Source organism: Eurytemora carolleeae, unplaced genomic scaffold (genome assembly GCF_000591075.1).
Source record: "Eurytemora carolleeae unplaced genomic scaffold, Eaff_2.0 scaffold141, whole genome shotgun sequence".
Lineage (NCBI taxonomy): Eukaryota > Metazoa > Arthropoda > Copepoda > Calanoida > Temoridae > Eurytemora > Eurytemora carolleeae.
The window spans coordinates 205,592-217,708 of NW_019396386.1; the positions used below are offsets into that span (position 1 = coordinate 205,592).

The 12,117-nt window shown below is 31.7% G+C and overlaps 1 protein-coding gene across 1 annotated transcript; it reads left to right on the top strand.

The window, feature by feature from the left end:
- Positions 1 to 4,145: 4,145 nt before the first annotated feature.
- LOC111702207 (uncharacterized) lies at positions 4,146 to 10,113 on the top strand. Its single transcript, XM_023473821.1, has 5 exons — positions 4,146 to 4,262; positions 4,518 to 5,860; positions 6,058 to 6,141; positions 9,027 to 9,116; positions 9,991 to 10,113. The coding sequence occupies exons 1-5, from the start codon at positions 4,148 to 4,150 to the stop codon at positions 10,111 to 10,113; spliced, it is 1,755 nt and encodes a 584-aa protein (XP_023329589.1). The 5' UTR covers positions 4,146 to 4,147.
- Positions 10,114 to 12,117: the final 2,004 nt, after the last annotated feature.

Sequence of the window (12,117 nt, forward strand, 5' to 3'; positions counted from 1 at the left end):
ATAATAATAATAATAATAATAATGACTATAATAATAATTCTAGGATAATATGATTTCTATGGCTCATGATGCACTTTTCTACTTGGAGAAAAGAAAATCATTTTGGGAGCAGACAGCAATATCTAATATGTTTTAAATCTATAATTTTGGGAGCAGACTGCAAAATCTAATATGCTTTAAATCTATAATTTTTGGAGCAGACAGCAATATCTAATATGTTTAAAATTTAAAGTTTGAGCCGACAGCAATATCTAATATGTTTTAAATCTATAATTTGAGCAGACAGCAATATCTAATATGTTTTAAATCTATAATTTTGGGAGCATTTAATATGTTTATTATGTAAAGAAAGCTATATTTCATGTGTTTTAAAAATAAAAACAGCAATTTATCCTAAACATAAGCTTTTATATGGTCTTACATATAAACAGCTGTTTAACATGGTCTAGTTAGCTATTTCTAGTATGGTCTTACATATAAACAGTTATGGTAATATGGTCTAGGCAGCTATTTCTAGTATAGTCTTACATATAAACAGCTGTTTACCATGGTCTAGTTAGATATTTCCAGTATAGTCTTACATATAAACAGCTGTTTAACATGGTCTAGTTAGCTATTTCTAGTATGGTCTTACATATAAACAGCTGTTTAACTTGGTCTAGATAATTATTTCTAGTATGGTCTTACATATAAACAGCTGTTTAACATGGTCTGGTTAGCTATTTCTAGTATGTACTTACATATAAACAGCTATTTTAATATGGTCCAGGCAGCTATTTCTAGTATAGTCTTACATATAAACAGCTGTTTAACATGGTCTAGTTAGCTATTTCTAGCATGTACTTACATATAAACAGCTATGGTAATATGGTCTGGGCAGCTTTTTATTGTATGGTCTTACATATAAACAGCTGTTTTAATATGGTCTAGGCAGCCATTTCTAGTATGTACTCACATATAAACAGCTGTTTTAATATGGTCTAGGCAGCTATTTATAGTATGTGCTTACATTTAAACAGCTGTTTAATATGGTCTAGTCAGCTATTTCTAACATGTACTTACATATAAACAGCCATTTTAATATGGTCTAGGCATCTATTTCTAGTATGGTCTTACATATAAACAGCTATTTAATATGGTCTAGTCAGCTATTTCTAATATGTACTTACATATAAACAGCTATTTTAATATGGTATAGGCAGCTATTTCTAGTCTGTACTCACATATAAACAGCTTTTTAATATGGTCTAGTCAGCTATTTCTAGTATGTACTTACATATAAACAGCCATTTTAATATGGTCTAGGCAGCTATTTATAGTATGTACTTGCATATAAACAGCTGTTTAATATGGTCAAGTCAGCTATTTCTAATATGTACTTACATATAAACAGCTATAATGACTAGCTAAAGTGCCTGCGTTGTCCGTGTAGTTAAAAAAATTGACAATAAACTACAAACATTTGTTTCGATGATGTTTCTGCAGCTTTATATATCTTTATTAATTTCAAGATAACATTTATCAATGAGAATAGTTAGAGAGTAGTTTTGGTTCATTTGTTCTTTAAAAACTACACGAATTTATCGTAGAATTTCCCAGAATTTTATGTGTTAAATACTTTAAATATATTTAAATTTTCAGTTGAAAAAATGTTAAAAATCAAAAATGCTTGAAAAGATACAAAATTAAAGGAACTCGGATAATGATATGTAGAAATAATTTAGGAACTGAGTTTTTGTCACAAACTCAAATTTACTTAACCCTTATCCCTTACTTAATGGTGTAGTAAACCGTTGATATTTCAAACTCTGATTAACTGATCTAACAGAATTGATAGCTTTAAATATATAAGGTCTACGTGCATTGGATTGTAGATTTGGGGATATAAACGTCAGAGTTTGTGGCGCAGACTCAATGTCCCAGAATTACATTTTTATGATTTATCTGCAGTTTTAAAAATAAATAAAAAATAAAAATGATCATTTGCATTTATGTATTTACTATTTTGCTTTTTAATAAATGTTTAAACACAATTATTATTCCTTGAAATTATATATTTCTGGTTTATCGGTCCCCCCCCCTTTTAATATTCTATCTGAGTCGCGCGTTCGTACACGATTTTTACAAAGTGTACCACTTTTTACGAACCAAACACTTTGTACGTGCGAATTCGGACTACAGAAACCAACAAATTATTGCAACATTTTATCTGAATCATTCTTTGAAGTTTTTAAGTATAGCAATGCATAAACATGGTGTTCGCTTTTAACGGATTACCGGTAGAAAACCTTAACATTATTTTTATGAATCTATTGTGTACTTTATCATTCAAACTCAATTCATGGTGAATTTTAGTATTGAAATGGTATAAAGTAATCATTGTGCTATATTGTAAAATTAGCTGTATTTTATAACACTATGCTATAAAGTTTCGAATGGTTCCCGGATTTAATGCAAAAATATTTTCATACTTGTAGATTTTTTTCTCTAATTAAACGAAAATTAAATTAAAATCAATTTTATATTTTTATTTCTACTTTGTTAAAAAATTCATTATATCTAGAAATAGCTATTGCATTAAGACAAGTACACAAAATTTCATAAAATTACCTATCACACTATTATTTTGGAACGAACGACGTGTTAACGTTTGGACAGAAAATCTTCCTTAAGTATCTCGAAGGTTCTTGCTATCTCGAAAAAGAGAAAGTTTTTGTCCAAAAACTAGACAACACTGTGAACCAAAATAATGGTGTTATACATAGTTACAATATACACAGTATACAATTAAAATGAAATATTTATTTCTAGATTACTAAAATCAAGGGCATTTCGTTTTTCTTAAAATCATCAAAATTTTTGTTGTAAAGAAATTGAGTCTCAACTTTTTAAATTACTATATCTTTTCCTGATGGAGTAACCGTGTAAAGTAAACGATTAGATTATTGGATCTAATAAAAAGTATGGTTTGAAATATCTAAGGTGTACGACATTGGGTTTAAAAGATAGAGGTATTTTCTTAAAATTTTAAACTCAGGAAATTAATTTTTTAAAAATTAAAAATCAGATATGTGCATGCACAGCACACTGTTCATACACAATGTACATATCAGTTCTTGTCCATCTCATTTTTGTTCTAAATTGCATTAAAACCCCATTGAGAATCTTGCTCTGTCATTTATATTCTCGAGATTTTAGTGGTTTGAGGGAACCATCAGTCATCAGTCGGAATCAAACCCTTCACCAGACAACATGTTTAATCTCATGCACAGTGGTACAACATCAATGTTTAATCTCATGCACAGTGGTTAAGCAGGATACAGATACACTTTTATAGCAGTGTCTGATGCTAATTTTTAACAGTTTTATTATATTTGGTCCAAGAACTTACGTACATTTTCAAAACTATTTTAAAATTTAACTTATTGATAATTTACCTTAAAAGTCTAAATTTTTTTATAATAAAAATTAAGTGTTTCAGGAGAAAATATTTAAAACCTCCAAAAATAGAGTTTGCGGGAGAGTTTCACCCAAATTCTAAAAAAAGTAAAGGGATTTACATTATATTTATTAATTTAGCTAGTTTTTAGTATTTTTCGACGATGAACTAACAACTTTTAGAAATAAAAATTATATATTTATTTGTGACGCTGAAAAAATAAAAAGGCTTAATGGGTTGTGGAAAAGATATAGTTTCTACACAAAACGCGCATTTTTAGGCATTTTTTTTGATTTGCGCCGTTTTTGGCATCCTTTGAGTTTGATTATATCTTTTACTCTTTTTAATCTTTATAGTCTTTTCTTTGTAAAATTGTCTTTGCTTTCTTCGATTCTTTTGCAAACATAGCATGTATTAGAATTAAAACATTGGTTCTGCTCATAAAAATCTTCAATTAAATTTTGTTTTGTATCCCAGTTAACTCACCAGCAGCAGAAATTAAGCTAAAATTTGATAATTTTCTATTGCCAGTCATAAAAAAGATTTAATCAATGTTCATATTATAACTTTAACAAATTACATAATCTTGTTTGTATTAAATGATGAAAATCAACTTTATCTTTTAGGATTAACAGCTTTGAATCTCCGATAATGGCGCACCACAAGGATAGTTTGTGTTACCCAATTTATTTTTATTTTCAGCACAACATGAGTTACACAGCATCTACAACTCTGTACATACTTTACATAGTTTACAGCACTACACTTTGTGTACAAGGATTTCATTTTGGTTTACATTCACCATACACTAGGCATAATCAAGGTAAGTTTTTTTTTACTTCTTGCAAACTTATACAGTTAAACAAATTTTAGTTCCAAAACTATATGATTCAATATCGTTGCAACTTAATTTCGTAGACCTTAGACATTTCAAACTAAACTAAATTATAATACAAAAGTTTGAAAAATCAATGGTGCACATTATTAGGTTGCAAAGATGTAGGGATTAAAAAATCTGATTTTGTGGCAAAGACACAATTCCTGACTTCAGATTATCTTAAATTAAAAATTCATTTAGAAGAGTCTTATATTGGTGCTGATCCATTTATCGGAAACACGATAGATCAACAGATCTACTACTTAGATCAGGGGAACTACAACTCTGATCAAGGGAACTACAACTTAGATCAAGGGAACTACAACTTTGATCAAGGGAACTACAGGATAGATAAACAGAACTACAGACTAGATCATGGTAACTACAGGACATTTGGAAATTTCAGACACCCACAAGAGGCAATTAGAAGTGACAGCATAACTTCCATCCAAAGTGAACCAAGTGCTCAAGTATCGAATAGAAAACCTTTGAAAATTGAACCATTTCTGCCATTAACGCAATTAGACACTTTGATTGATGATTCCTTCAAGTTTAAGCCTAGATCTCTGACTAAACCTCCAGGGCTTGTTGTTACTCCTTCTCCTTCAGACCTAGCTGTACATGAAGCAGTACCTGGAAGACCCGTTGTGTCCTTTCTACAACCCAGAGTGCATTCTCGAGGTGAATCTACAGTCACTAGCGAATTTAAGCCAACAAGCGAACCAATAGTTCCGTCTTCAAGCTTATCGCTAGAAACAATACCAAAACCTGTAAATATATCATCATCTCTTCCCATCATGAAGCCTGTTGTGGCGATCCCACCCGTAATGGATTTGATTGAGTCTAGTTCGCGGATAGAAAGCAAGATTGCTTCAGCAGATTTAGAGAATATATATCCAACCTATAGATATGATCCTCAGCTGTATTCTAAGACCCCCAAATATAGATATGATCCAACATTGCCTAATCTAACCTATAATCACATGGAGATATCTAATGAGCCTAGAGATGAGTTGGATCAAGAATTTTCTTCAGAGCAATTTCAAGATACAGCTCAACCAGACTATAATCCTGTAGATCCTCTACTTCAACAGAACCATGATCAGCCAGACTATAATCCTGTACATCCTCTACTTCAACAGAACCATGATCAACCAGACTATAATCCTGTAAATCCTCTACTTCATCAGAACCATGATCAACCAGACTATAATCCTATACATCCTGTACTTCAACTACAGAAACAAGATCAACCAGACTATGAACTTGTACATCCAGTACATCAACCAAACCATGATCAATCAGACGACAAACCTGTAAATCCTGTATTACAACAGAACCATGATCAACCAGACTATGAACTTGCACGTCCTATACTTCAACCAAACTATGATCAACGAGACTACAAATCTGTACATCCAGTACTTCAACCAAACCAAGATCAACCTGACTATGAACTTGTACATCCAGTGCTTCAACCAAACCATGATCAACCAGACTACGAACTTGCACATGCTCTACATTATCCCTGTCAACAAGTACAGGTAATTTCCTAACTTTTTGAAAACATGAATGATCACGATTTTTTTCTTTCTTTCTTTAAATAAATCCATCTGCCATTGCAAAGCAAAGCATTTAACACATGATAATATTTCTGGTATTGCTAAATAAGCATGTTGCACAACATTTGCGAAAGCGACAAACAGAATAACTGATGTAGATGTCAACATTTTTTTTGCAGGAGAATTGTCACATCGTGGAGAAAACTATTTGCCATGAACCCGGCCCACCTCAATGCAAAATCAAACTCGTGGATAAAGAAGAGGTACTTATCCTATTTTCCCTTCCTGTTTATACAGGTAATATTATCCAATTTTCCTCCCTGTTTATACAAGTAATATTATCCTATTTTCCTCCCTGTTTATACAAGTAATATTATCCAATTTTCCCTTCCTGTTTTTACAAGTAATTATCCAATTTTCCCTTCCTGTTTATACAAGTAATATTATTCTATTTTCCCTTCCTGTTTGTACCAGTAATATTATCCTATTTTCCCTTTCTGTTTATACAAGTAATATTATCCTATTTTCCCTTCCTGTTTATACAGGTAATATTATCCAATTTTCCCTTCCTGTTTTAACAAGTAATTATCCAATTTTCCCTTCCTGTTTGTACCAGTAATATTATCCTATTTTCCCTTCCTTTTTATATAAGGGTAATATTATCCAATTTTCCCTTCCTGTTTATACAAGTAATATTATCCTATTTTCCCTTCCTGTTTGTACCAGTAATATTATCCTATTTTCCCTTTCTGTTTATACAAGTAACATTATCCTATTTTCCCTTCCTGTTTATACAAGTAATATTATCCTATTTTCCCTTTCTGTTTACACTAGTAATATTATCCAATTTTCCCTTCCTGTTTATACAAGTAATATTATCCTATTTTCCCTTTCTGTTTACACAAGTAATATTATCCAATTTTTCCTTCCTGTTTATACAAGTAATATTATCCTATTTTCCCTTCCTGTTTATACAAGTAATTATCCAATTTTCCCTTCCTGTTTATACAAGTAATTATCCTATTTTCCCTTCCTGTTTATACAAGTAATATTATCCTATTTTCCCTTCCTGTTTTTACAGGTATTATTATCCTATTTTCCCTTCCTGTTTTTACAAGTAATCTTGAGGTCCGAACTAATAGATAGCAAAGAAGGAGTATCCTGAGTTGTTACTAAGCACAATGCCGCAAATAAATCTCTATTGATATAAAACTCATACCTTCATGACCTCTAATTTTTTTTTTTAATTCAATATTTTTTTCATATACATATGTTATTGTACAATGACCGGCCTAATTGTGAATATTTTCGTAAAATTTACACAATTTTTGACCTTTTCCTTAAAAAAAGTCTGACTCTCTTAGGTAAATTAGAAATTTCCCTCCGATTCACAATGTTACCCTTAACAAATTTTTCTTATCAAGAATGCAAGAGATGACTTCATTATTTTTCAAATGTGGTTCTTCCCTAATGTGCAACCAGTGCAGTGGATTCATACTTCAGAAACAATGGAGGAAATTGTCGGAATAAAAAAGTTATCCAGATTGAAAAACGAAATAACTTCCATTAGATGAAGGTTTAAAGGATTTCAAGGGTATCGTTGTTAATTGAACTTGCATCGACAGTTCTTTTAAAGCACCAATCTCTCTTAATAAAACCGTATTAAATGCTTCTTGGACCGAATCTAAGGAATTGGAGAAGTCACTGAACTACCGGCCTACCGACTGTTCAAATCCTGAATAACTGATTCAAATCCTAATCAATCTTTAACTTCAAATCTGTGTTTTATGATTTAAGCTGGCGGTAGGTGGTTCAACATCTTACATTAATAAAATTAGGTCTTATAATTTTATTGAAATATATTTTTATTTTTTTCTGAATAAAAGATTTTTTATCAGACAATCCAAAGAATATCTCTGTGATAACTTGTTATCAATGTTTCGTTACTTAATTCTTTAAAAAGAACCTTTTTATGTCCGACCCCGGCCCCACCACATGTCTAATGTATATCAAACCCCTTCCTTCCCCTTCCTTCCCTTTCCTTCCCCTTTCATTCNTTACCCTTCCTTCCCCCTTCATTCTTCTTCCTTACCCTTCCTTCCCCCTTCATTCTTCTTCCTTACCCTTCCTTCCCCCTTCATTCTTCTTCCTTACCCTTCCTTCCCCCTTCATTCTTCTTCCTTACCCTTCCTTCCCCTTCATTCTTCTTCCTTACCCTTCCTTCTCCTTCCTTCCCCCTTCATTCTTCTTCCTTACCCTTCCTTCCCCCTTCATTCTTCTTCCTTACCCCCTCCTTTCCTGTTCCTTGTTATTATCATAAACGTATCCAATCACCTCTATATCTTATTTTATTTCCCCTCCTCCCTTTCATATTTTCAGTTTTCCACCAACATACCATTTTTTCATTTTTTCCCTATTTTAACAAAGCCTATACCCTTAAATCCCCATTCCCACGACCCTTTTAAGCCCCTCCTTCGTGCCCCTTCCACCCCCCCCCCCCGGCCATCCTCCGGTACTATCGCATCTCCCTTTATTTTAAGTTATTCACCTTTAGAATTTCTAACTGCTAATTGATTAACCTGGTGTTAAGAAAGTCGGGTTGAATTGAGGTTAAAAACCTTTAAAATAATCTTGTCTCATCATTCTAGCGGAGTTTTATTTCAAGCATCAAATATATAGTTTGGGTCTTTGTTCTGTACAAATCTTAAATCTATATACAATTGGTTAATTCCTAATACACATAATTTTCTTTGACCCTCCGTTTAAAGATTGGATCGTCCGATTCTCACTCTTTCCTGACTGTTTTTTTGCTGCATAAAGTCACTTTTACAGAAAATCCACATTTAAAACAATCTGTTTTAAGCTAGAATAATTAGTGTAGAAAAGACCTACTCCATAAAAAGTTCTCGAAACGTATCTATCCAGGTCCAACCCGTCCGCTAAGAAAGTCAACCAGGACACTAATAACCCCGGACACGATCCACACGGTTACAATCCCGCTAACTATCAACCCCACTATCACTGGGCTTAATCTCTGTAGCTATTAATCCAGGCTCTAAATGCCACAAAGGGACACAACAGATTTCTAGGTCATCATTAAAGTCTCATCCTTTGAGGGTAGCCATGTATACGATAATACATTAATTAGGTGGAGTGTAGAACTGAGTATAAGAAGGAATGTAAGACGGTTACTGAAGAATCTGAATGTTTGGACCAGCTGAATATACATTGTAATCAGGTCATTATATACTTTAAAAAAAAATTTAATAGGGTTTCCATTTTTTCAGGATAAATTCATGGTCCCGTTGAGAACTTTTCTGAATTTATTAGAATAATAAACCATAAAAAACTTTTGTCCATAAAGAATGAACATATTTTTAATCTTCCCTCTAGATGTTACACACAGCTTGACACGACACGCTCAGAAGGTTTCCTGGGGGATTATTCCATATGGAACTTTCTGGAATAATCATCCTGTAAACTTTTTTCAACATGTTATGTCTGCGAAGCATCAAGGTTTTTGATTTATTTTTTTTTTCGGTCAAGTAAGGTCCCGCCGATAATGTCCAAAAGTTTTTAGCTGGTTATCTTTTTGAATGAAGCTTCAGTAAAGGTTCTGAAAAGCCTAAGCGATTTCAAATTGAAGAAATTGGAAACCCTAGTTTTTGTTTAAAATAGAATTTTAGTGCTCCAAACTGAATAAAATGTGTCTTAATTTGCTCTTGTTTACAGCATTTAAAAAGTGTTGCAAAAATATCAATTTGTTCTTGTAAAAATACAAACACATTGGACAGAAACCATAGCACCTGGTGGGGCGAATGGTCTCGTCTGTAATATGGGAGCGCTAGGTCACTGATATAGAGGTGTTCACCTAGGTATAGCTATTAAATAGTCTTTGGTCTTTTTAATGGGTTCAAAACAATGATATTTAAACCGCTGAACAATAATAAAAATAAAAAACGCCCATCCTGATTTTTGGATTTAAAAAAAAGGAATTCAATAAGTTTATTTTACCCGGAAAGGAAACATTTGAGCAAGGTTGGGGTTTAAACGGAGGCTTATCTTTAGAAACTGATAAACTATGCTTTTTTATATTTCTATAATTTTTATAGATGTGTTCAAATTCTGATTGTGTTTCTCATTGCTTGTCAGTCTCACGGGAACCTCAATGCCCGCAGGAACAAATCAAATTCATTAAAATAAATAAAAATATTCTTTTTCCATGTTTAACTTAATTAGTTTTTTTGTCGCACTGCAAACTAGACAGATGTTGAAGATAAAAATTTAAACAGTTATTATTGAAAACATATAATTGGATTAAATTTAAACAGGTGTTATTATTGAAAACATATAATTGGATTAAATTTAAACAGGTGTTATTATTGAAAACATATAATTGGATTAAATTTAAACAGGTGTTATTATTGAAAACATATAATTGGATTAAATTTAACGTCCAATTTCACTTTAGTTTTGTCGTAAACAGCGTACTTTGGATGAAAGATAATTAAATATTATTTTTTTTTAATTAACTCTTAATACTTAGTCAAGTAGACACAAACGCAGTTTAATTAGTAATATAAAATTGTCATTTTTTTATCAATTTAATGCGCAATTTTGCAAGAAACATTTCTGATATATACAGGGTTACCCGCAAAGAATGAGATTTTAATCTTGCTTAACTCTTTTAATACAGAAAAATTACAGCTGCAATTGAATTTTACTTGTCCTGCATTGATTAAATTTTACTTATCCTGCATTGATTGAATTTTATTTGTCCTGCATTGATTAAATTTTACTTGTCCTACATTGATTAAATTTTTTGATTGAATTTTACTTGTCCTGCATTGATTGAATTTTACTTGTCCTGCATTGATTGAATTTTACTTGTCCTGCATTGATTGAATTTTACTTGTCCTGCATTGATTGAATTTTGCTTGTCCTACATTGATTGAATTTAACTTGTCCTACAATGATTAAATTTTATTTGTCCTACAATGATTGAATGTTACTTGTCCTACATTGATTGAATTTAACTTGTCCTACAATGATTGAATTTTATTTGTCCTACAATGATTGAATTTTACTTGTCCAACAATGATTGAATTTTATTTGTCCTACAATGATTGAATTTTACTTGTCCTACAATGATTGAATTTTACTTGCCCTACATTGATTAAATTTTACTTGTCCTACAATGATTGAATTTTACTTCTCCTACATTGATTGAATTTAACTTGTCCTACAATGATTGAATTTTACTTGTCCTACATTGATTGAATTTAACTTGTCCTACAATGATTGAATTTTACTTGTCCTACATTGATTGAATTTAACTTGTCCTACAATGATTGAATTTTACTTGTCCTACATTGATTGAATTTGATTTGTCCTGCATTGATTGAATTTGATTAAACTTCAGTCCCTTGTTAATACCAACCATGCTCACTGTACACGAGTTCCTGTCCAGTCATGTACAACGTACACTCACAAGGTATGTACACTATGATAAATTGGGCACACTTTATGAACAGTGTACACTGTACACTCTACAGGGTGTTCTAATAAACATTTGATTAGGTCCACGTCAGTTTTTTTTGTAAAACCACAATTTAACTATTCCAGATTAAACAAAGAACAACGAAAATTGTTAGTCTTGGGATTTGAAAAATGTGGTCAATCATGTGAAACCTTAAAATTGGCGGAGATATCATTGAATTTTTATATTTCTCTAAATAAAACCAATTCTGAAATACTATACTGTAGTCCTATTTTCTAAATGTGTAAATTTCAAAGCTGCAAATGCTTGTTTCTATAAAGTAATAGATTTAAATCCTGAGGATTTTATTTCCGAAAGAACAGATTTTAGTTCTTTTTTGAATGAAAAGTAGATAATCAAATGTTTACTATTGCATATTCATAGGTTCCGATAGAAGTGTGTTCCAATGACGATCAGGAACGATGTGTCCATGTTCCAGAGAAGATATGTAAAAATGTTCCAAACTATGATTGCTCTAATCTAGGATCCAGAAAGCTCTTTTAACTTTTTAAAAAATGTGTTTAATCATCTCCAGTTAAATGATCAGAGGCCAAATTTAAAGAATTTGAGCCGCGGCTTAATTTGATAATGGTTGGTTCCGCTTAAAATTGTATTCAATGTTTCAAGATTTAAGCCGGCGCTCAAAAAAACGGTTTTTGCTCGATTGAGACGTGGATAAAATTCATTAAATTCGGGCTCG

Coding starts and splice junctions, on each gene's coding strand:
- LOC111702207 (XM_023473821.1), top strand. CDS start 4,148: ATGAGTTACACAGCATCTACAACTCTGTACATACTTTACATAGTTTAC. Junction 4,263..4,517: donor ATACACTAGGCATAATCAAG/GTAAGTTTTTTT, acceptor AAATTCATTTAG/AAGAGTCTTATATTGGTGCT. Junction 9,117..9,990: donor TGAATATACATTGTAATCAG/GTCATTATATAC, acceptor TAATTTTTATAG/ATGTGTTCAAATTCTGATTG.